This window comes from Empidonax traillii, unplaced genomic scaffold (assembly GCF_003031625.1).
Source record: "Empidonax traillii isolate 1590-97213 ecotype Southwest subspecies unplaced genomic scaffold, ASM303162v1 scaffold672:size601241, whole genome shotgun sequence".
Taxonomy (NCBI): domain Eukaryota; kingdom Metazoa; phylum Chordata; class Aves; order Passeriformes; family Tyrannidae; genus Empidonax; species Empidonax traillii.
The window spans coordinates 495,897-522,512 of record NW_020955865.1 but is presented as its reverse complement, the minus strand read 5'-3'; the positions used below and the strand labels follow the sequence as shown (position 1 = coordinate 522,512).

General features: G+C 37.4%; 1 protein-coding gene across 1 annotated transcript in view; it reads right to left on the bottom strand.

Annotated features, from left to right (window-relative positions):
• Positions 1 to 26,616, bottom strand: part of LOC114065519 (piezo-type mechanosensitive ion channel component 2-like) — a gene marked incomplete at its 3' end in the record, with an annotated part of 140,878 nt that overhangs the window by 71,545 nt on the left and 42,717 nt on the right. Inside the window, exon 2 of the mRNA XM_027899497.1 lies at positions 17,361 to 17,456. Coding sequence (XP_027755298.1) covers positions 17,361 to 17,456 — 96 coding nt within the window. The remainder of the gene's footprint in view (positions 1 to 17,360; positions 17,457 to 26,616) is intronic.

The following is a 26,616-nucleotide window of genomic DNA, read 5'->3' as shown; positions in this document are numbered from 1 at the left end:
GTCTTTACACCTTCCAGCCTGCGCATTGGATTTTTTAGGTGAGACACAGTGTGCGCGGAACTGAGCCCACCCTTTAATCCTGAGGTTCATCTGCCGGGGCCAAGCGAGCTTGGACGGTGGCAGCGAGGTCCTCAGGACGTAGATGGATTGCCTTACGGGCTAACGAGCTCCATCTGCCCGGGGAGTGGCCCTGACCGGGAATCGAACCCGGGCCTTGGCGGTGACAGCGCTGCGTCCTTAACCACTAGACCACCAGGGGCTCCGCTGCCTAAAATAAGGTGCTAGAGATCATACCATAATGAGAGCATTTCTACAAACATAAAGTAATTTAGTTTTGTGAATATGGAGGGGATTCGCAGCTAAAACAATAGACTAAGAGATCCACTGTTCTCCCAAGCTCTATAGTGTGTGGTTTTCTCCTTGTTCCTGTGCATGGTGAATGGTAAATGGTAACTCCAGAGCCAAACTGGCTCCAGGACCCAAGCTAGCCATTTAACCACTTAGTATACCTTTACACCTCAGTCAGCTCACTCAGTACTAATTTGATGGTCTGATAACACTACAGCTTGCAATACTTAAAATTATAAAAGACTGGAGACAAGATCTGAGAAAACTGAATGAGGGGTGCATTTTCTTCCTAACTAGTATCTACATGCAACTAATTTTATTTTGGTTTTTTTTCAGATGCCAGTATATGCATCAGAAAAAGAAATTAAAAAAAACTTTAATAAATTCTATTTTCCACTTAAAAGTAAATGTTCCCACTATGGACTCAACTTCTCCCTACTGAAGGTCTCTGTTTACCCCCTCCTGATTATACTGAAGCAGATCAGGAGTTGTTAATAGTAAGCAAAAACCATAATTTAAAGGCAAAGACAGTCATGGCTAATGCGAAAAATAACATTTAGCACATCTATTCTAAATCAAAGCACTTTTAAAGAAGATTTTATTCTGTGTTATAAACTTACATGATGGTAGGGACATTAGGTACCATATGATCAGATTTAGGTTTACATGACTCTTTGTCATCACATCCTCTCATGTTTCTGAACTGGACCTGCTCTAGAAACAGTAATGGACCAACTCAGAACACCATGGTTTTTATAACACTGCCTGTAAACTCAGAATCCTGCAATTTTATCATAAAAATATTGATTTATACATTAATAATTTATGTATAAACCCTATTTTTACACATATTATTTAGAAATCTACTATACTTAAAATTAAATTTGCAAATCCAGAAATTTTTTGCATTTGGTTTTCTGAAGGAGTATTTAAAAGTGTTCCACTAGCCCACTTTATGCTTTGAATTTTGTAAAGAAAGGTTCTGTGCTCAAGAGTATGCTAGTAGTAATTATTTAGGTTCAGCACCAACTTTCTGGAGGGAAAAAAAAAAAAAAGACATCTTCAATACTCCCCCATCCCCCTCAAAATGTTCATCATAATTTTTATTTGCTATTTCTTCACTTTTAAAAGTGTTTCCTACTGCAATCTCTTCAGAACTATTTTTTTGTTGAAAAATATACAATTAACACTGCAAGGTTACCCCACTGGAGAACTAATACTTGCATACCACCTACAATATGAAGCCAGCCTCTACTCAAACCTATTAGATCACAGCATCAATAACCTAAAAGTCAAAGGTCTATTCGGGATAAGAGTGTTCTTTCCCCAGCTTGGAGTTCCGCTCGCAGTGTGCCAGAACACAGTGACCCCAAAGGATCTCCGCAGTGTAGTTCCCGTTGTTTGTCCAAAAAAGGGACAAAACCCTGCAACTACACACAGCTCCCAAGAGTAGCTAGAGAGGAGGAAAAACAGTGCCACCTTGCAGAAGTAACTTCTCTACCAAGCTTCTGATCTTGCCAAATAGCAACTGCTGAAGGGCAAAGCTGCAACAAAACCAAAACTCCAGCAAACAAAACAAACCTCAATGGCAAATGATTCTTTAAAAAGAAAAGTTTTCTTTTCAAAAGCTCATTTTCCCTTCTCACCCCAACACTTCAATATGCATTAGGATCAGTGAAATTATGCCAAAAGGGACAGTATGCTCCATTCAAACAAAACTTTAGTGTTAGCAGTATCCAACATAAACTTTGTGACTTCGCACAACATTCTTCTACAAAATAAACTCAAGCCACTTGCCAGCAATAACCTATATACTGATGTGGTATTAAGAGAAACTTGGAGGCTTCAGTTGGGAGACAAACCCTCAACCAACCACTAATTGGTTTTTATGACGTGACTCATAGTTTAGTAATTTCCCAGAATTTAATCACAGGGCACCCAGAAAGATCAATTAAAGAACAGGCTTAGAATTTTTTAGAGCCCTGTGTGAGACAGGGGAAGGCAATGACCTCAGCAGCTTTGCCACAGAATTTTATGAATGAACAAAGAAAGGATTTAAAAGATAAGTTTAACTAACCTTGTGTTTCCTTGCAGACCCATTCACAAAGGAGTGAGTTTTAAAATGAAGGAAAAATGGAAGAATTGTGTGTTGTAGCTACTGTTTATTTTACAACTTCGTTTACACATGATCATTCTGTGTGTGACTTGAAGTGCTCCATCATTTTTTGCTATATCTTCTTTTGTATCTCTCTCAACAAAAAAAAAAGGGGGGGGGAACAGAGCAGGAGTAAATTCCTTTACATTCTTGAAAAAGAATCATATCACGTTATCAGAATGGATAGTACAAAATTCCTCTTCACAAACAGTCACCCCCCAAAAATTATCATCCTTCTTAAAATGGACCTAACAACTTTTAATGCAAAGAAAATTATAATGTTATTTTGAACACAAAATTCTAGGATTTCCTTTGTCTCTTCATTAATTTTTAAGGTTCTTTATCCCCACAACTTAATACAATAAAACCTGTGTTGTTCCCCCTCTCTGCTTTTTACTATCAATTTATTTTCATAAACTGAATGAAAATAATAGTAAAATGCTGAAAATATTTTTCTCAGTTCTGAAAAAGTTTTGAACAAACTTAGCTAATCTGATTGGTTTTACTTGTTAATGTTGTTCTTCTGTGCAAATTTATAGAACATAATCCAGACAAGTACTGCACAGCTGTGATGAAAACCTCATTCCCTGCTTTCTGTTTTTTTTGTGGCAACAGTTTTTGTTCTGCAAAAAGCTCTTCTTCACTGAGAGCTATCAGAAGAGATTTAACTTATTTTCCTGTCCAAGTTAAGTGAAACAACATTATACTGAAATGGTCTGAAAATGTGAGGATTTCTCAAGATCCACTAAGCCCTGTTATGATTATTTCAAATATTATTTTAGTAGGAAAAACACTAAGTGCATCACTTTGGTTTTTCTTACAGTGACAAACAGCACCAAACTGTCATGCACGTTACTTATGAAAACAAGATAAAAGAAGAATAAAAGAAAATACTTTGTGGGCTTACATGTTCTCTTTAAAAGTTCATGAATGCTCAAGTGGGTGTTTTACACCCAAATGAATTTCTTAATGTCTTCAAAGCAAAATTTATCTATTAAATAGACAAGTATACAGATTTATTGTCTTTTTACTGACTTTGATGATGATAATGGTCACTTCATGACAAAAGATGTGAAGTTAGGATATGGGAGAGTGGATTGGGAAGAGATTACATATCAGTGAAGTTGCTGCTACTATTTCACAAGGTTCACAAGTCTGTTACAAGACACCGTCATACAACTCAGAACAAGAAGACCTCATCTTCAGATGAGGGTAGTGACTACATGGATTCTAGGAGAGCACTGAGCACTGTAAGTAGCTCCATTTTGCAAGAATAATGAAACATTATTGAAGAGTATTGGATATTTGAAGGAAAAGGAGGATAGCAAAAAGGCATTGATAGCCAAGCACGCTTGGGCATAGGAAAACCAGATTCAGATCTTTGCTCTGAATTAGAACAGGATGTTAACAAATCTGCTAGCAGGGAGGAGGATGTGTTTTAAAGTTCCCCACTTCATCCGGAGGCAGAACAGAAGCATTTGAGTAATGAGAAACTGCACACCTAGAGCTGCATCTGCACCAACAGCTTCATTTTCAAGAGTTCACAGCTCCCTCTAAATCACATTTAGACCAGAGTTTAAATGTTAATTACGGAGCATGTGCATATTAATTTTCTGCTTCCTTCTCTCCGAGAGTAATGGGAATGCTTTTAAATGCCTTTTGTTTGGTTTCTTATGGACTTAGTTTCTTAATATATTACAGGGCACTTCCTGCACTGCTAACAGAAGCAAATTTCCCACTGTTAGTGGGAGTTTTCCCTAAGTAAGGTCAGCAGATTTGGACCCAGGGGAGTGAACTGATCTTCAGGCTTTGCTATCCAGAAGATCTAGCAGAAAGCAAAACAGATATCATTCTTGTTTAGAATTTGCTACTATATTGTATCCTTCTCAGCCACATCATCCAAGACAAACAACTAGGAAACATTTTGCTGCAATAATCCTTTCAATTAAGGCTCCCATTACAGTGAAACAGCTGCTCACTACAATACATCTTTGTCATGGAACTATTTATTTCCCAGAAAACATTTCTTTAGTTAAGACAGATGCAATAAACCAGATCCACGGAAATAGCAGAAATCAAAGCAGTGAGCAAAATCTGACCAGCTGAATATCCTTGAACTGAAAAAGGGGGTGCTTTCTTTCTATGAGGGCACAATTTATTCCTCTGTGTTGACAAAAAAGCCCACTCGATTTAAAGTATGTCTGGTGTCTTACTCTCAACATAATGTCAATGAGCTAGAACTGAAATATCAGGATAAGCCCTCACACATACATCATTAGAAAGAAAAAAATAGAACAATCCAAAAACTTCTGTCCTCCAGCTAATCAGTGGTGTTCGTGTGGACCTATAAAAGCCTTTTGGAAGACCCGCATAATAAATATTTGATGGATAACCTCTTGCTTATTGAGTTAGATGCTGCTCTTGGCATGTAAAGACAAACAGATCAGCATCTTATTACTGCCCCCTGCTCCACACATACATGCTCACACCCCACCTCCCAGCCTGCTGAACGTTATTTGTTTATTTTACTAGTAAGTCCAACTCACATTAACTGTCACTCAAATATAAACAACAGTTACGAAAAGCATTATCATTAATAATTTAATACAAGCTTTGTGAGAGCTTGCAAAGGAGCAGATTTTTGCTGAAAACTCAGTCCTTGCGATTGCAACCCCATGCAGCTTGCCTGCGTTTCAGACAATGGCAACAACAGGAGGAGGGGACTTTTTTCTTTCACCTACATGTTCCCAATGATTTGAAAACCTTCTTGTCAACTGTGTCTCTGTTGGTGATCAGTAACTGCTAGAGAAACCATGGAAATTAAAAGAATCACCTTCCAGTCACATGATGGATAGACTATAAGGTGTCCTAAAGGCAGAAAACACTAAGAACCAGCATTATCCCTATAGTTGGACTCAATGATATTAAATGTCTGTTCAAACCTAAATGATTCTATGATAAGACCAGCTCTGTATTACCGCCTTCAGGCGTGAGGTCCAATCCAGCATTCATTCTTTGCCCATAAAGGCCTGACAAGTCCTCAGGCTGAATGTAGTACCACATGTATACAAATTACAGAGATTCTTGTCTAGACATAACTGAAGATGCCAGGGCCTGTATCATTGCAGTGGTAAATGATTTCTCAGAACAATCAGAAATTCAACTCGTGAACTGTCAAGACTTTGCTGCTTAGTTCTCCTTTAACTCTTAAAACCTTCCTAAAAAAAAGCAGTTCATAAACAGTATCCATGTGTTGCGTCCTCCTAGTTTCTTGTTCATTCACTTAGCAAGGGGAGTTCTGTGGTCATGGAAGGAAAAAAGCAGTGGGAGCACAGGTCACTGCACTAGGTGGCCAAACAAACACACCTGTTAAATCACACAACTAATAAGGAGAAAGAAAGGTAGGTTATTTCAAGAGAAGAAAAGAAAAATAGAAGCTGCAGTACTCTTATAGTGGAAATTGCCTTTGAGGTTTACTATAACATGAAAGTACAGCGCTGATCTACAAAGAACCAACATCAATCTAGACTCTCCCTGAGGTTTTCCAAATTCCTGGGGATTTAGACTCTGAATTCAAATCCATTGCAGATAAAGAAGCATCCACAGGAAGTCAGCTTAACTATGAAATCTGATAAAAGAGGTCTAGCATCTACCAATTACTGTGCTATAAATTAGCCAGTATTATCTTCTGTCATAATACTCTCCTGTCAAAAGGTGTAATACTCATTCATATGTGAGGATGAAATTCAGAATGAAAGAAAAAAAAAAAAAAAACATGCTCAGCACTCAACTTGAGGAACGAATCATGTACCTGGCTTGCTGACCAGAACCTATTTGAAATAAAAAGGGGTAGTGTGAGAAGGAAAAACACAGAGGAAGAAGAAAAATAAACTAAGTATGAATTTTAAAGAAATAGTGTTTACCTCTAAGGACAAATTTCTGGTATTAGTAGAGAGTAATTAATAGAAAAAAAAATTTGGTGCCAAGACACTGCAAAGAGAAGTAATGCTAATGTCATCACCTGCCTTGCTGGCTAATAGAGTCCAAGGTTCACTTCCTAATTTTTCTTCAGACATCATCTAGTGTGGTAGACTTGGGACACAACTTACTGTAGTGTGACTGTCTTCGAACAAGGCAACAGCACTGGAGTGAATGTGAACAGCTGCACTTCTTTTCAAAAATTGCACAATGATTTTATTGGAATTCCGCTCACCTAAAGGTCAGTCATAATAATAAAAACACACATCTAATAGTTTAATGGCTTTTTTGTAGTCTTCCTTTATGACAGCACAATAAAACATGGTTGTTTCACACACAGTGGTATTAGAAATGAGAATAGGGAGGCCCAAAATGTGTTTTATATTCTTCCTACTCTCTTATTTTCCAAACCTAAACATAATCCTCTAAGACAACTTACAGTTCTTCAGACTCTTGAATGCTTGAAAGCTGTTCTGATGACCACAATAATGCTCCAAAGTCTTCCAACATCACCAGGAAACTTCAAGGCAGTGACTGTTCATTTGGTTGTTCATTCAATGTAAAATAACCCTCCTGAAATTACTTTACACATGGACAGAAAACCTCTGCAAACCATCTGACTCTTACCGTTTACATACAGCTTTGCCGGAGACATCGAGCAAATTATTTGGATAATGTGGGTTTAGAGGCATTGAGTTATTCTACTTTTCACCATCACAGGATTTGTTCTGGTCCATAAAAGGATCACTTCCCACTTTGAAATTAGATGGGTCTTTAGGCTCGCTATGTTTATTAGAAGCTGAAACCTAGAAAACTATCAATGGTCCACCGTGCATATGCAATCCCTGGACGTTGTGCCAACATCCTCATTTAACCCAGAAAGTCCTTCTCCTCCTCAAATATCCCCTAATACAAATCCAAAACAATTATTTCCCTTTTCAGAATGACAAAGTAGGAAAGCTATTTTAAGATAAAACAAATGTGTTGCTTCTTTCTTACTTGTGTACATTAGCATCCTTCCTTGTTTGAGTCATCACACAGTCCTTATCTGGACTCAGTCTAAATTGACCTTACCAAAGTATTATCCAGGTTGCTTAGCATAAGCCCATTTTAGAACAGATATTTTCTTTTAATCCTTTATTTTTCCAGTTGCCTCATGATATTTATTTACTCTTCTCTTACAAATATATTCCAAAATTTGAAAAATACAAGTTCACAGGAGTACATATGCAAGAGCATTTTCCCCTTTTTTTTCTGTATTTGAGCTAGTATTTTCATTCTTCAAGCTAGGCTATCAAATGCACTTTTACAAGGGAGATTACACAGTCTTTAAAATTTTAACATTTAAACTCCTTGGGTCTTACTTCTTCCTCACATACAATTGTTTTTCTAACCTCCTTCTCAGCAGGTACTTTAGCCTTTGTCTCTGTGTTTAACAGTATTGTCCTGATTCGAAATTGAAGCACACAGTCCTGTCTAAAATTTGGGACATAAACAGATGATATTTAATTCCTACTTCATCCCTATTACCAGCCACGCTTTTTATTATTTTACATCTGTATGGATAAACACATTTTTATTCCTTGCTTCAGTTTCCTTTGCAGAGTTTAACTCTGCTGGACTTCTAGCAAATTCTATTTCATCTGACACTTCCTGACCTCTAAGATGATTCCCCTTTTACTCACTCCTTGCAAACTCTCTGTTTATTTTCAATTTTATTTGTGGGAGTTGTTAGTTAGCAAGTGAGTCTGGAGTTCACCCCTAAAAGCCACCAATGCTTAAGATGGGAGTTCTAGAAAGATTGTTGCATTTCTAACTAGAAAATGTCACCACATCCAAATGCTTGAGGCTCTTCAGTCACTATCCAGTTTCCTTAAGCTTGTGTTGCACTTCAGGTTAAGAAAACCTTAAAGGTTTTTTTTTTTTTGTTAATTTTGGATCACAAGAATAGTGATGACTAACTCTCTCTGACGTCCTTAGTCCCTCCAAACACAATTTTAAAATAACACTGGTTCTTCACAAGTCAGTAATTGTTAGAGGAGTTGTTTACATTAGGGAAAGAGTCGGCTGTACGGTTATTAGGATCATTCATCCTCTGATTTATAGTAGAACATAACAATTGCGTGTTGATTTTCTCCTCTAGTATTATCTGAATCCGGTCAGATCTTATCAACCTCTTACCTCCTTCCTGAAATGTAATTTTGACTTCTAAATTACTCTGCTCTAGATGCAGATTTAATAATATCCCTCCAATTTCTCTACAGTCTCCTTACTGACTTACAGAAACAAGAAGCCACAGCACTGTAAACATTTTCAAGTCTCTTTTATCTCTATATCACACAGTTTGTGACAAAGCTCAATCAGGACATCTCAGAATCGTCACAATGAGACTTTGCTGCCCCAAGGACTGGTCCATTCCTGCTGCAGGGAAAACAGGGCATGGCTTGGGTGGAAGGTCATGCTTGCTGCTGTGCTGTGCAGGCTGAGCACCAGAAGATCTCACACTATCACACTCCTCGCAGCCAGTCTGGCTCTCCAAAGCACTGTCACAGCTATAGCTGAGAGCAGAAGGGTGCTCAAGGAAACTGAAACTATTTCCTTTGTCAATGTCTAGAAGCTGAGCCTGCTTCCAATACATATCCAAAAAAAAAAAAAAAAAAAAAAAAAAAAAAAAAAAAAAAAAAAAAAAAAAAAAAAACAAAAAAAAAAAAAAAAAAAAANTTATAAGCCCTTGACACCAGGACTCCTCTGCTCTCAGAGGTGTATTGCAAATGTGAATTCTGAAATGTAAACCAATAATGCACATAATATTATAAAATTAAAAATGACAAAAAGAACCCTAAGACTTCTCAATCATTCACATGTGAAACACTTTAAAAAAAGAAAAAAAAGAAAAAAGAAAAAGAAAAGAAAAAAGCAATTTAACTCAGAAATTCATGCTTCAGGAGGAAGACGAGAACAGATTCTTAAAGTTGGTTTCACTGGCATATCCAGCAACACCCTCTATACATCAAAATCTGTGCCTACCTAATCAGTATTAGAACTGCAAGACTACATGACGCATATTCAATCATATTCTACAGTCTAAGATGCTGCTATTTTTATGTGATTTTGTAAAATGCATTTTCATAATTTCATTATTTAATTCAATTTAAAAACATGCCACAAGGTTCATTCTGAGTTTAAAATCCTTTCACAATCACAGCAAGCCTACGTCAGATCCCAAATTTGAGAATGTGAGAACACTCAGGAAGGCACTCTTGTCAGTGCTCAGCTTCACAGCTGGGTCTAAAGCACACTTTCTGCCCTTTTCTCACTCCAGCTCACAGCGGAAATTTCTCCTCACACCTTATTGATGTTAAATAGGAGGACTGCTAGCTCATAGCAAACTCTCCTAATCTACTATATTGTTTCTAGATTAGATATCTATTTCTCCACTTTCACCTTCCAAATATAACAATAAGACAAGTTTTATTTTACACATACTTCCTGAGAAAGGAAGAAAATGGACTAATTTTCAATTACTTGAAAAAAGAAGAATACAAAGAACAGCTAGAAGAGTAATCCTCACAAGCCACAAAATGAAAAACTTTTAGTATTTGTCATATATAGTTTAATGAATTGGGGGGAGGGGAGTAAGGAAGTTTTCAGAGTTACTACCAAGAACAAAAATTCTTTATCTTTGTCTCTAAATCACTTCTCCGTGAAATAAATTTGCATTTACCTGTACCTCGGGATAAAAAGGAAGCTTTGTTTTGGCTCTAGTTCTTTAGTCATTGCTAGAGCTAAATTAAACAGTGTTAATTAAATTATGTCATATTCAGTCTGAAGCTGACTGTCACCAGGGCAGGGGACAGGCTTGGGATCAACTTAAAACATTAAAATAACCAAAGAAATCACTTCCAGATCAACCCAAAACTGATATTTTCCCCCTAAAACAAAAGTTATTCAATACATAAGGAGAAATGTGGCTTCAAAATACATTCAGTAATACAAAAATCTAATGCAGTTATAAATGTGCTCAGCTCTACAATTAAAACAGTTTGTAATAGCATCAACCCTCCTTAAAATGGCTTTTTTTCCCCCCACATAATTTAAGATTTCCACCAAAAACCCCACATCACTCTAACTGAAAACACCTTATTTCAAAACCCTCTGAAGAATTTTTGTCGTCTATACCATGAACTACTACCCTTCTTAATATTTGAATCTTTCCAAAGAGCCAGATCATTGATAACTGTACCAAAAAAATAGCCCATATCAATTACTTAATTGCAAGCTAAAATAAATTTCTAGTTGTTTTCTCCTCCTGATTTCTGCATTCTTGTCACAGCTCTGTTGGCTTTGTTTGCAAGTCTTCAATCAGCACACTGGTGAGTTTCTGCCATACCCAGGACCAAAAACATTGCCAGCACTCATATAAAACAGAATAATGATGAGTGGTACATCATCTAATCAACCACCTACCATGAATCTCTGCTTACAATTTATTCTCTGGAATCCAAAAAGTAAAACATCCCAGAAACTGGTGTCTACATTCTCGGAGTGGAATATCCCATCTGGGAACAGCATTACCAGGCACAAGTATTTTTTTATCATACACAACAACTTAAGACAGGTACAATATTCATGTACCCCCACTCTCTGTGCAGTGTTTCTCGCAAGATCAATTTCCCTTAGTTGGAGGGGGTTTTAATTCTTTTCCTAAGAAAATGTTTTGATCATAAATAGTGAGACAGCACACAGTATCAATAACAGAAATGTCTGCTGGTTCATAAGGTGCAAGAGGATTTCTGAAGGTGGTTAATGTAAAGGTATTGCTCCATTTTCACTCTTACATTGCTAAAACTTCCATTAATAAGTACTTCTTATTGGATTTGGTCCACTGATATAAGTAATATGCTCCACCGTTCACTCCCAAAAGAATACCTTACCATGTTGGAAGTGGAGAAACCTAGCTGTGATGAAGCGTCTTGAGCCAAAGCATGTTTATGTAGCAGCCTGGCATGTTTCTATAAGAAAACATCCAGTTTTCTGGATGATGCCAAATCCAGTAGAAATCTCTTTTTTTTTTTTTTTTTTATTGCTGAAAAGCATTTTTGAAGTAATAAATATATCTTCATATGGAAGCTTTGTGCTAGTACAAAGAAACTCAGTAGTTTCAAAGATATCTCAAAGAGTTTTCCCACCCCCTTTAGTCGGCATCTCCATTACTGTCTGGAGTACTTCCTATTGATCACTTGAGGGCAACAGGTAATAAACCTTTTCCAAAAAAAAAAGAACAAATCACCTTTGCGGTCACACAGGTAAAATGTGGGTGAAACCCTTCTCAAAAGCACATAAACATATAGTAAATCTACCTCACAATAGGTCAAAACTCAAGTTGTACCACCCAAAACCATGAAGATCTTTCTTTGGAATGCATGTTTTAAACAAGTTTTAAAGCATATGCCTCCTAGTGTAATCAGTTCATACATTCTAATTTATAATGAGATCAGAAAATGACTAGGTCTACAGTCTGTCAATGTCCATTCTGGGACACGACCCAAAACTGCTCTGAAGAACGAAAATGCAGTGTACAGTTCCTCAATACTATTAAAAATACAGTAAACAGGTACAGCTTTTACCCCTTGCAGGGGAGAATAGGGTTTCAGTCATACACCTCAGATGCACAAAATGGGTACCTTTATTTTTGCTGCACTTTCAGATGGTGAAACTAGGTGGCTGTTATCCTCTATTTGAAGTGACTACAATGCTCCAAAAGTAATATACTGATAGCATGTGATATAAGTGTTATGAGATGGAAGTAAAACCAGTCGTGAACTCCAACTGTTTGAACTAAAAGCATCTCCTTAGACTGAAGCAAAGACTCGTAAGTAAAGACTCATAAAAGACTTGTAAGCTTAAGATGCACATTCAACTGAATTCCTATTCAAAGCAGGCAACAAATACCATGCAAACAAGTCTTTCCAAAATCAAAACCCGTATTTCCAACCTACCACCTCACTATTTATGCATATCATTTAAGAAAAACAGAAAAGCCCCAAATTGCTACACAATTTGTGTTTTCCATCAAATCCTAGTAATAACACTGGGTTATTTCACCACTTGGGTGGTGAAAATTATTAGAGTTAGCTTAAATGGAAAAGATCAAAAATGTTAAGGATCTTTTCCACAGCTTTGAAACAGATATGTAATATTGCAAACGTCAACATTTCATAATAGCAGGCATGAAAGACTACTCCAATGTATCTATCTAACATCTATTAGGATGTTTCATTTTTTAAATGTTTCATTCTTTTTTGATATAGCTTAAGCAAGACCCTCACCACCACTAAGATGGTTTTAACAGGACTAATGAGGGAGAGGAATTCCGTTCAACTCTCAAAATCAATGATTTGGTTTCCATGTTTTTTGTTTTTTAAGTTATTTTCAAGTGATTTCGACATATACACCTTGGATAGCAGTTCATTCTGAAGCAACATTCAGGAAATTTTGAAAAACTAAAAGTGAACCTTTGTCAGAGCAGCAGATTCAGTAATATAGAAAGTATTTTTCTTTTTTTCTTTTTTTTTTTTTTTACTGTAAACCTCTTAACCATGAATTTTTCAGTGCAAGATTTTACAATTAAGGGATTAACCATCTTTTTTCCCTTTCATGAGTATCACAAAAATACTCACCTAAGCTCCTCTTTTTTGTTCAGAAGACTTAATACCTCATAGTGCAGATGAGGTTTAAAATTATGCTTCTAATTTAATATTTTTTGACTCAGTGGAGGCTTAAATGGGGAACTCTGAGGACCACCATGAGAATCCTACTTCTATTCAGTTAATATATAGGTTTACCCAATTTTTAACTTGAATATTTGAATTAGATGCCTAAAGTCAGATGCTTAAAGTTAGTGTGAAACTCATGGAAGTGAGTGCAGCAGAGTGTAAAAAGATTGCTAGTAAAATAAATAAGTTATAGCCACATAAAACAGTTATTTAGTACTATAAATGAGACATTGACAGGAAAAATCTATGTTTTTGTATTTCTATAAAAACATCATGTAGAAGTCTTTATTAAGGATGAGGACAAAATTACAGTAGATGTTAGACACAGAGAAAAAAACTACTAATATAACAATCTCACAATCAAAGAAGTTAGAAACTAACCTATTGCACGGTTTACTGCATATTTGTCATCTCTGGAGAATTAGGTTACTGATTTTAGAAATAGTTCATATAGGAAAATACTAAGATCACATGGCTTCACAACACACGTAAAGAGGCCTCAAAAGCAGTTCCCATTAGCAACCCTTAAAAAATTGGTCCAATCAAGTTTTAAATTACTCCTGTAGACCAGAAATGTTACTTGCAATGAATGTTTTCTTCACAGTTCTTTCATGAAGAGTAGCATATTTTGCTATTTAACCAGATTTGTAATCTCTGATTTCAAGGATTATAAATAATAGACAGAGCTGAAGGAGAGAGTTAATCAAATACATTTTCATCTGCACATAAAAGCTCTGGAATATCTTTTCCCTTGTTCAGCTAGCTTCATGGACAGTTTAGCAGCATTTCTGCAAACATGTTCAGCTAAATTTTGAATAACTCCTCATTTCAATTCCGACTGAAGGAGATGTCTCCTATACTTCAAAAGAGGTCAATTTTTTACCTGTCAGTTAAAACTGTCTTAAAACAAATATATGGAACACTGTCAAAGATGCAGACAGTGCCTTATATCTCCATGATTAGGGGTTAATAATACTTTAGCTTAGCAACTACACTTTCTAAGAAGATTAAATATTGGAGGGGACGGGCGGGGAGAAAATAAAAAAAAATTACTTATTAAGCTTTAAACACCATCTGAACTATTTCAGTGAGTATAATATTTTTCCCCAATGTTTCTAACCTTTTTAAGTTTCTGACCAAATTTAAATTAATCTAGACTGACATCATCCATTCCAGATTAATTTCTAATTCTGTAGCCTGTAAAAACCCTTAAGCCTAGTGGAGAGAAGTTTCAGAAGTTCAGTAACTGGAAAGTGCAAGGTGGTAAACTGAAAAAACAGATGGAAGTGCAAGAGATAGGAATGTTGGTCAGAGATTGTGATGGAGGAGTTGAGTGAGTCAGGAGATGACGAGGAAAGAAAAGCTTAGTGGAAGGAGACCAGAAAACTCAAAAGAATAAAAGGACTTAATCAAAAGAAGTAAGATTTCAGGAAAAAAAACAACAACTTGAATAAAACAGAAAGAGAATAGAAGACTCAAAAGTATTATTTGAGTACAGAAATTAATGGGGGAAAATACAAGTAAAATATATAAACATATTGGGTTTTGTTGTCTGGGGTTTGGGGTTTTTTAAATAAACTTTGTTTCATTAAACTTTTGACTCTGTTTTACTGGTGGTTTGGCTGGTTTTAGCTAAAATAGTTAAAGATTTCCCCTTTCTTCTCCACCCTCCTGACATTAAAAAAAAAAAAAAAAAAATCCCTCAACACTTTCTAGAAAGATTCACCCCACACACACACACACACAATTAAAACAAGTGATAGTGGCAAAATGTTTACATTCAGAAATACTGAATTTATGTAAGAAATTAATTCTCACAGACACATCATAACATGACATTCAGGAGAAGTGTAATGCAATATGGGGAAACTATCCAAAGTCCTAAGAAAGCATTTTTCTCTGAGGAAAAATTGCTGCCATCAATGATGCAAACTAGATGACTCTATCAAATCACACAGGAACTACACTAAATTAGATAGACTTTTTTAGACTCTAAAAGAAGAGAATTAGGATGTCTCTCCATTGTCACTTTTGGCATCTAGAAAACAGCTCTGTCTATGGTGTCAATCACTCCTCCTGGCACGCACAGAAAGGGTAGCAAAGGTAAAACACACAAAACCAACAGGCTAATTGCATAGTATCTGAGAAGCTGAAACCAAATGTCTAATAAGTGCATCTCTCTCAAGTACTACCTTCAGCACTTTTAAGAGAAACTTTAACTCACGGCTGGACTGGTGTTCCATTCTTACACTGTCTTTGTAACTTACCCCTGTAAAAATGACAGACAGCCTTACCTAGAGTGGGATTGATTTCCCACCTTTTTTGCTTATTTATTTTTCAGAACCGTTTTCCTGGCTCCACTGGATACTTACACAATCAATATAAACTAAGCCCACCCAATCAGTATGGATCCTTCTCAAAAAACAGTGAGTTAGTTTAGAGTGACTGGTAGAAACTGCATGAAAAATGGTTGGGGAAGCAGAGTGTACAAACTAAGGAATAAAATACAAATGCATAAAATCCAGCTTTTACCACTTCTGTACTGGGATACTTTGTGAAGATAGTTTCTTCACCAAGGGGTGAGAGATTTGAATCCTATAGCTAACAGACTAGATCTCAAAAGCACCCTAATTCTCATCTGATTCCTTGCCTGTTTTGTAGTTCTGTCGAGATACTTCAACTGCAATTCATGAAGACTCCTAATATATATAATTAAGGTATAATTAAGATCTATCTCACTCCAAGTAATTTTTGAAAAACTAACTTTGATTTATTTATAATTTATTTATAACTTATATCCTATTTAATAATGTGCAATTTTCTGCACTTCTTTTCCTTTAGCTTAGGCGTCAAGGTGGCCTTCTATGATAGATGATGGCAGCAGTTGACAACAGACTAAAAGATGTCCATCTACCCAGACTTCTGTAAGACCTTCAGTATGGTCTTCCACATGACATCCTATCTCCAAATTAGAGAGACATGGATTTGATGAATTAATTATTCAGTGGATAGGGAATTGGCTGGATGGATGCAATCAGAGAGTTGTGGTCAATGGCTCTGTGTCCAGGTGGCAAGTGGTGTCCCTCAGGGCTCTGTTTTGGGACCAGTGCTCTTCGATATCTTCAAACAGTGGCACAGACGGTGAGATTGAGTTCACCCTCAGCAAGTTTGCAGATGACACCAAGCTGAGTAGTGCAGCTGACACTACAGAAGGAAGAAGCGCCATCCAGGGGGACCTGGACAAGCTTGAGAAGTGGGCCCAAGAGAACATCACAAGGTACAACAAGTCCAAGTGCAAAGTGCTGCTTCTGGGTTAGGGCAATCCCACACATGAGCACAAACTGGGAGAGGAACTCCTTGAGAGCAGCCCTGACAAGAAGTACCTGGAGGTTCTCATGAATGAAAAGCTGGACACGAACCAACAGCATGTGCTAGCAGCCTACAAAACCAATTGCATGCTGGGCTGCATCAAATGCATTGTGGCCAGCAGGGAGGTGATTCTGCCTCTCTAGTCCACTCTGGTGATACCCCATATGAAGTGCTGTATCTAGCTCTTAGCTGCTCCTTAGCACAGGAAAGACATTAACCTGTTAGACAGGGTCCAGAGGAGGGCCATGAAGATGATCAGAAGGTTGGAACACCTCTCCTATAAAAACAGGCTGAGAAAGTTAGGGTTGTTCAGCCTGGAGAAGAAAAGGCTCCAGGAAGACCTCATTGCAGCCTTCCAGTACCTTAAGAGGGCATTTAAAAAGGAGGCATTATAAAAAGGAGAGATGGCTTTGGGAAGGTTCTGAAAGCTCATTTTTCACCCAGACCATGCCATTATTCCAGGTGAAATAATGCCATAAAGAGGAACCCCTATTAGCACTATCAAAGAGCCCTGATGCACTTTGGGGCAAGAATGGTATTGTGGTTGGAAGTCCTTCAGCACCAAAGCCAGCATATTGTGAAAGTACACGGTCAGGAAATTTACAGTATTTATTACAAGTTAGATCAGTTAATGAAGAGAAAATGTTCAGGACTTCACCTTGTACTACACCAAGGCTTTTTGCACGTACTGCGTTCATGATAGATTCTGAAGAATGAAGTAATGAACATCTTACCTTGCATCGTTGTTTTTGTGGGTTCTGAAAACAGAGGAATGAGCAGGAGGTAGATGAGGTAGACGAAGGAGAGCCCATTGTAACGGAAAGCACAGGCTGCAATGAGAGAAAAGAAAAAGAACATACTGTTTAATCAGCCTGGCATAATCAAATTCAATAGCACAAAGTATTTCTCATTTCAGTTTACTAACTAACCTTGCCAACTTTTCACCACTTATTTAAACAATTTTTACACAAGTATTTAAGTTTATGCCTTCAATAAATCATAGAATCACAGAATGAGTAAGGTTGGAAGAGACCACAGTGGACTATTTGGTCCAAGCTCCCTGATCAAGCAGGGTCATCCCAGAGCACATTGCACAAGATTGTGTCCAGACACCTCTTGACTATCTCCAGTGAGGGAGACTCCACAACCTCTCTGTGCTCCATCCCAGTGTGTGGTCACCCGCACAATAAAGAAGTTCTTCCTTGTATTCAGGTGGAACTTCCCATGCATCATTTTCTGACCACTGCGTTTTGTCTTATTGCTTGGCATCACCAAGAAGAGCCTGACTCTGTCCTCTTACACCTTCCCTTCAGATTCTTAGATATACAGATGAAGTACCCTTACACATCTCTTCTTGAAATTAAACAGGCCCAAACCTCTCTGAGAGATGCCCCAATCCCTTGATCACCTTTGTTGCCCTTCAATGGACCTGCTCCAGGAGTTTCATGTCTCTCTTATACTGAGGAGCCCAGAACTGGACACATCACTCCAGATACAGCCAAGATACAGGCTGAGCAGAGAGGCAGGATCACCTCCCTCGACCTGCTGGCAATGTTCTTCCTAATGCACTGTTGGACTTCTTGGTCACAAGGTCACACTGCTGGCTCATGGACAGCTTGTTGTCTACCAGGACCCCCAGGTCCTTCTCCACAGAGCTGCAGAGGGTTAGCCCCCAGTCTGTACTGGTACATGGGGTCAATTCTTCCCCAGGTGCAGGACCCTGAATTTGACTTTACTGAATTTTGGACAGTTCTTCTCTGTCCATCTCTCCAAACTGTTGGGGTTCTTCTGAATGGAATCATAGTATATCCTGAGTTAGCAGGGACCCACAAGGATCATCAAAGTCCAACTCTCAGCCCTGCAAAGAACAGCTCCAAGAATCATACCATGTGCCTGAGAGCATTGTCCAAACACTTCTTGAACTCTGTCAGGCTTGGTGCTGTGACCATTTCCCCAGGGAGCCTGTTCCAGTGCCTGACCACACTCTGGCTGAAGAACTTTTTCCTAATATCTAATCTAAACCTCCCCTGACACAGCTTCATGCCATTCCCTTGGGTCCTGTAACTGGTCACCACAGAGGAGATCAGTGCCTGCTCCTCTGCTTCCCATCACAAGGAAGCTGTAGACTGCTGTGAAGTCTCCCCTCAGTCTCCTCTTCTCCAGGTTGAACAAACTAAGTGACATCAGCTGCTCCTCACGTGGCTTCCCCTCTAAATTCTTCACCATCTTTGTAACCTTCCTTCATATGCTTGCTAATAGCTTGATGTCTTTATTATACTGCAATGCCTAAAATTGCACACAGGACTTGAGGTGAGGCCGCAGCAGCACAGAGGACAATCACCCTCTCTATTTAATTTAAAGAAATTTACATAACCTTCTGAAGTATTTTAACAGTACTATCTGTTTTAAGTTTAGCAAAAGATACAATCAAGTTATAAAGACTTTGTCCAGAATGAGAGACAAGTTAACTGTTACTTACTCACTTTACTTTCCTCATATATAAACTCATTCAAGCATTCCCCACAAAAATATATAGGGATGTATAAATCAATATTTATGGGTTCCCTTTAAGAAGCTGTAATCTGGTTCATTATATTACAAATAAGAATTAGCAGTAATAATTAAGAAATATGAAGTATATTCAGATTACAAATTATAGAATGCCTTTTATCCTTAAAATAACAGTCTTTAAATAATTACAGAGGTCTCTGAATTTTACTGTCATCCAGTTATTTGTCCTTACACAGTTCAATTACTGAAAAGGTTGCAAACCATCAATCAAAAAGGAACAGCAACTTGCAACTGGTGCTATGCAAATTTTTCTAAAGAACTAAATTATTCTATTAATTTTGCCTACTATTTCCTTTTCTATTTTTAAAATTTAGTGAGTATATTTTCCTGAAAGTATCCATGTCAGCAGGCCATTAAAAGTGCAATATTTCTACACCCCAGGCTCATCTTTTGAAAGAATGTTATGCATATTCTGTACTGAAAGAAGAGTAAATGGACTTGTATACAAATTTATAAAAATAAATAAATAAAAACTCTGCAATTCCACTGTGCAGCAGATGTTGAAATATAAGACCCAACACCTTCAATTGTTCCTAAGAGATAAGCCAATTTGTAAGGAGTCAGGAGATGAATTAGCCTCTACATTTATTTACTCCTGGAATGTGACTCATATCAATTCAGTCTTCTCAACTATATCAAAACAACTTGGTTTTGGAGGACAGACATAGTGTTAGTCCTGCCAGAAACATGTATTCCAAGAGAAAAGTTTTTCCAGTCACCACTTCCTGAAATTTCATGGAGACCATGCTGAGAATGAGTTAACAAATTAAGCATTAATCAGTCCTCATTCTCATCACATCTGTCCACTTTAATTATAAATAAAAAACTGCAAAGTCTCTCAATTAACAAACTCATACAATATCTACAATTTTTGTTTCCCAGGTTACCTCAACAGCCTTGACATATGCACTTCACATCTGCAGTTTGGTCAAGAAATATGTGAAATTTATGGGTTCCTGGCAAGAAGGAAGGATAAGGAGCACCTCTGCTCCACTTCTAGACTTCTATAATTTTGCCATCTGCTTTAAAAAAAAAAAAATCTGTCAAGGACTATAGAATCCATCGAAGCTTAATGGAGGGTTTTTCAGAGTGAAAAAAATAGCAGCTTCTTATTCTTACAGGGTCTGTAAAAATTGTTCCTGTCATTTACTAAACTTTCTTAGTAGCCACAGCCTTTAAAGGCCAACTGAAGACTTGCATTTACACTCCTAACTATAAAAAAACTGCAAGGTAAAGTAAATAGGACCTATCCCACTGGGAATTCTGTGAGCAATTATCAGAGCTTTAAAGTGAACGTACTTGAGAAGAGGGAGTCAGCCATGCTATCACGCACCTACTCTCAGGGTGCTCTGCAGAGGAGCACAGGATGTACAATGACCATTAGTGGCCTTCTTGAAAAGAATGCCACTAAAGAGGAAAGAGGACACTCCTGAGATCAGGACAAATCTATAAATCAACCCTTTTTTTTTTTTTTTCAAAGTTTAATTTGGGGTGGGAACAAAATTTTGGCATTCGTAGGAAAAGGTACAATAGTGGTTTAAGGCTGATCTACATTCTGAAGGCTTTTCCATTTCAGTGGAAAGGACCAATGTTTTCAGTCATTCTGGTAGCAGAATAATAGTCCTATTATTCAGTTATTACAGGGATTGTGTCAATCAGATGTTAATCATGTTAAACAGCTTACTTGGTTTCAGTGCAATATTATACACATTTTCTTCCTTCTTCAGAACTAAGCTTGTTACTGAAGAGCAGCTAGCACTTCACTTCTCAATACAAAGAAAACACCAGCTGTGTGCTTTAGATATCCTTCTTTATTAGCCAGATATCACTGATTGTCTCCCTGACAAATCTATGTCAAATATTTAGAATCTCTATAAAAAAGCATCCTCCAGCAAAATAGCAACCTTGGCTAGACATTGCCTCGAAAACCTGTATTTATTGTAAGCAGTTGCAAGAGCACCAGCAATATGTTTCTCAGAATTAATATATTAAAGCATCCCAAACTTAGCTGCAATATTTTTACAATTCCCTACTGCAGCTATTCCAATATTCTCATTTTGTGTTTGTCTCCATTTGTCTAGTACATCTTGCTGGAGATATCAGTGTTATATGAGATATAAAGTTAACGTGCAAGAGCAAAGAGCCATGACTGAATATATTTTTAGCAAGATAAAAAATTAGAAAACAGCAGCCGCACTGCATTTACATATTTACATTGCACTGAATGCTTATTTATCAAACATATGTATGTTTTCTCTAAGTTCTGACACTCAAAACTACCTAGAACAAATTGCAGAGCATAAAATCAGCTTCAGTTTGTCACTGATACAACACCAAAGGATGATTCAAAAAAACAAATGAACTCATCCTCTGCACTTCCTCTGGCATTTAACAAGGGTCTCCTTTTGCAAAAGAAGCTGTACACAAATGCCCATCACAGCAGAAAGTCCCATTTGAGGTCAATGGAATTCCATCAATAGAAAAAGCACCTAAAAGATGGGTTTCTTGGCAAACCAGGTGGTAGAGAAATTTCTGGGTATTTTGGTTACATTGGTCAGTGTGCGTTATGAAATAAATGTAATTTTAGCATTTTAGGCTCGTTATCTCTTCTTAAAATTGTCTAATCGATTAGCAAAATTAATTTCAGAGGAATTATTTTTGAACTTTATTTACCTCAGAATTTACTGCTTTCTATTTCTAGAGCTTTGTACTCAACAGCTTTTTTTTCCTCCACCACTACATTAATGGGACAATTAACAGAGATTGCATCTCCATTCAAGCCTTCCCTTATGTATTTTTTTTCATACAAAGCATCCAGAAAACCCTTCAGTTTCTTAGTTTCAAAAGTAGGGGTTTGTCTAAAGCAAACACTGAACAAAAAAGCTTACATTGGTAAACATACCATACCCACGAAGTCCATACACAGTTTCTGCTCTTCAGACTTCTTTTTAAACCACATTTGTCACCCATTTTTCTAACAGTCTCTACTAACTAAACTCCAGAAATGTTATTTTCATCTCTGAAGTTGTGCTACTGTTCAAAGTCCCATCATAACAGTAATACACAACTGGGAAAAGGTATAAAAAGCAGAGCTATTGATATACAGAATTAGTGGCAAACCTAGCTTCTTTCTGGTATCACCTGAAGTACTTTGGAGCACCTTCCCTTAGACGTCAAGAAAAAAGCACTTTATAAACATGTAACGACTGAATTCCTCATTCATAGGTGATTATTTTGAATATTTCTGGTTTAATGCATAAAACATTAAAGCTATTGTGCAAACCTTTAAAGGCAGGCTCAGAATGTCATCTAAGACAAAGTCTTTACTGAAGTCCAGGTAGACAGCAACCACAGTGTTTTCCTCATCCGCTAGGTGGGTCTCGTGGTCATAGAAGGAGGTCAGGTTACTCAAGCAGGACCTGTCTTTCCTAAACCAGTGCTGGTTGGGCCTGATCTGGTTGTCCTGTATGTGCTGCATAATGACACTCAGGATGATCTGTTCCATAACCCTTCCTGGCACTCAGGATGATCTGTTCCATAACCCTTCCTGGCACCAAGGTCAGGCTGACAGGCCCACTGTCTCGTTCTGATCCTTCTTGTGGATGGGTGTCACATTGACCAGTGTCCAGTCAACTGGGACCTCCCTGGTTAGCCAGGACTGATAATAAAGGGAGAGTTGCTTGGAAAGCTCTTCCACTAACCCTCAGTACCCTCATGTGGATCCCATCCAAATTCATAGACTTGTGACTGTTTCACCTACCTCCTCCTGGATAACAGGGTGTCTATTCTGCTCCCTGTCCCTGTCTGCCAGCTCAGGGATCTGGTTGCCCTGAGGATAACTAGTCCTACAGTTCAAGACAGAGGAAAAGAAAACACTCATAGTAAAAAATGCAATAGGGGTTTAGGACTGACCTCAGCCTTTCCCTTACTTTTGGTTACAAGGTTTCCCCCCTCATCCAATAAAGGATGGAGATTTTCCTTGGCCCTATTTTTGTTGTTAATGAATTTGTAAAAATACTTTCTATTATTTTTTACACCAGTGGCCAGACTGAGTTCCAGATGAAAGCTGAAAAATGCAATTTATTCTTAAGACAGATATGTACACTATGCACTGTACAAAACTAAAAAGGAATCTTTAAAAAGACAGAAAATCCTATATCAGATGGCAGTATGTAACCCTGTCCTTCTAGATTTTATTTTTCATTATTGTATTGTATGATAGCCAGAGAAGGCGGCCTTTGAAAAAATCTAATACTGCTCCTTAGACTCAGCAGCGTGTCTACATGTAGATACTTGAGTTTTTCCAAGATCAGAATCCTAACAGTTGCTGCATATTATTATTTCATATTTATACCACCAGTTCTTTCCTTTCTTCTACTTAAAGAGGATGATTTGTATTTTATCTGTTAAATAAGAAATACTGGAAGGCAACATGAATGGCAATAAAGAAATCTGCAATACTTGAACCTGGAAATGAGAGAAAAAAAATAGCCTCATAAAAGATGTGTTTAGTTTTATTCTGCAAAAATTTTAAGAGGTATTTAATTCAGAAGTGGAAACTACCTGTTCAAAAAAAAACAGCCTTCAAGAGTGCAGGCATAGTACCAAAGGGCTATTGACTCCTCATTTGTAAGCTACAATTGTGTCAAAAGCCACAGCAACAGAAAATAAAAAGGAAGGTGAAGACAGAATTAACCATGCACTTACTACTTCTAAATTTATTTTACTATAAAGGCACTGTCATTAATGTTAACAGAATAATGTATTGCTTGTTATACCCTTTTCTGTTCAAGAACTATGCAAAAACATTTTTCTCCACATATTTCTGCTGTAGTCTTGAGACTATTATATATCCTTCTTAGGGTTATCCTATCCAGACTCATGTGTGCTTTAGCATGAAAAGGAATTAATTCAGCCAACTACAGTGAAGTAATGTGTCTTCTACTTTCAGCAGGATATTGCAGTGCTTGCATCCTGTTTTAACAATTTTACAGCGGCAAGATTATTAAGAAAGGCATGCAATTATATTCTTCAGGATCGGTACCTTTAGACTAAAAATTTGAGTTAACTTTCATGCTTGTGTTTCCAGTAAAAAAAAAAAATACATTCAGTGAAAATATTAATTGGAAAAAGTGGTGCTGAAAAAATGCCTAACCCTGAGCAGTCAAGGGTTGTTGGCTGAAAGACAGAGCTGATGCTGTTCACTCATTCTTGTACCCACATAATCTGAAATAAATCTGAGAGCAAGAGGCCAAACACGAAAGGGAAAGGGAATCAGTAGCTGAACGACCTTCAGAATTACTCAGTCTCCAGGAGGCCAAATGTCCAACTCAAATCTGGGAGAACTCAGCACCAGATTCCTGTCTGTGATGCTATAATTTTTCATAGTTATCCCATAGTTAATATGGGATATTTTATACCAGCTATAAATTTAGAATTCTGGGAGGAAAAAAAAATTAGCATCCCATTCAGACGACTAAAGCAGGCTGCAGAAGACAGCCTTTGCTACCAACAAAAAACCAACCACTTCCCATAAGCCAGTGAGGTAAATATTTCCAATGAGATACAGAGAGGAGAGGTCAAGAATGGTGAGCAAAGTCTGTTTTACTCCTATTCATGCCTGTACAAAGCTTTTACGTTTGGTTATTTTTAAATTTTAGTAATACTCTCACTTAGAATCAACCAGCAAACATAAGAAGAAATGGAAACAGAACTTTTCTCCTTTTTCTAATGGTTCATGCGTGCACCATTCCTTAACCAAAACTCACACATGTGCATAGTAGAAATATAGTCAAATAGCAGCAAACTGCCCTCCAGCATTTCCTCCCAGTTCCTGGTGCCTCTGCCCCCCAAAGGCAGGAGTGTGCTTGAGGAGAAAGTCCACCTAACCCCATATTGAAACAAAGACCCAGAAAGATGTACACTCTTGCTCTGTTGTCCATGAGCATTGTTTTATGAACTAACATAGTAAAACATTAGGCTCATTCACTGTCGACACAATAAAATGACCCAGTATGTAATACTCACAGAGCAGAATCTCCCAGAAAAATGATGGAGCAGTTGCTCTTGTCTACACTACAATGTTACAAGCCAACAACTGTTAGGGTACAAAGAGGGAGTAAATCTCACATTTCCTTTTCAACTTAGAGACACTAGTGAAAATCATTGTAAGTTTCTGAGGATTTCCCGGTTTTACCTGACATGGCCTTGACTAATCAAATGCAGTAGAAATAAAAAACCAAGTAGATTAAAAATTAAGTTTGCTGTGATAAGAAATGTGTGTTACCAGTTTCTGAAAAAGACAGGCAAGTTGTATCACTTCTATAAATTGCTTGGTTTTATATCTTCTAATGCATCTTCACATTTGAAATTTCTGTTTCAGAAATACAAAATTTGTTTCAGAAATTTTTCCTCCAATATTCTTTACAGCAACAGTGAAACAATTGCCATACACTGTAAAAATAGTTATGCTGTAAACAGCTTATTTTAAAGAATAAAACTAAATAAAGTAACCTAAAAGTTCATCTTCAAGAACCATACCTTCTAATAATGACAAGTATCTGATAGACATAGTGCCCAGGGATATTTAGCTACAGTTGTGAATTTTATTTTTACTTACCAAATTCAGAAGAAGGGGTTAACTCCTGGCACACTTTTTGGAATTACTTCCACTCAATACTGATGACAGATGAGATTGGATTTACGCATTGCTACGCAAGAGAGTTAAATGAAATGTGTGTAATCTTACCATCCTTTTAGAGCAAATTAATGGTTATAGCCTATGATGTACAGAGCAGAACCACCCAGAACTGTGCCTGCTCAGGACAAGTTACATACTGCCAGTATTTCCACATCAAACAGTTCTGCTGATAACATCATGGCAACATATACTCCCCACCCTGAGCCAACATTTCAACATGGTGCTGCTTTGTGTGTTACACCCAGATAGGAAACTTTCCTCTTTTGGAACAAAAAAACCCAAAGCATCAAGGCTTTGATTAATGGACAAATACGATGCTTTTGGTTCATGTCAGCACTTCTGTAATCACATTCTTTTCACCAGTCAATATTCATCAGGAAACATGACTGCTAGAAAGTGAACACTTTTCAAAAGGTTTGGGTTTGTTTGGTTTTTGTTGTTTGTTTTTGTTTGGTGGTGTGGGTTTTTTTGCTTTGATTTTTCTCTCCTTTCCTCTCTTTCTCTGAGCAGCAGCTTCAGTAAGCTTTCTCTCTATCAGAAACCATGTGGAACAGATCTTAACTTTGTGGCAAATACTGTCTGGGAATTCAATGAAGAGAGAGAAGACAAAACACCTTATTCACCTCTTTCTTTCGGATCTTAGGAAAAGAAACTATGCTTCCCAGCAGTATTTGACAGAAAGAAAATTAACAAAAGACCTCAAAATGTAAGCCTACCAC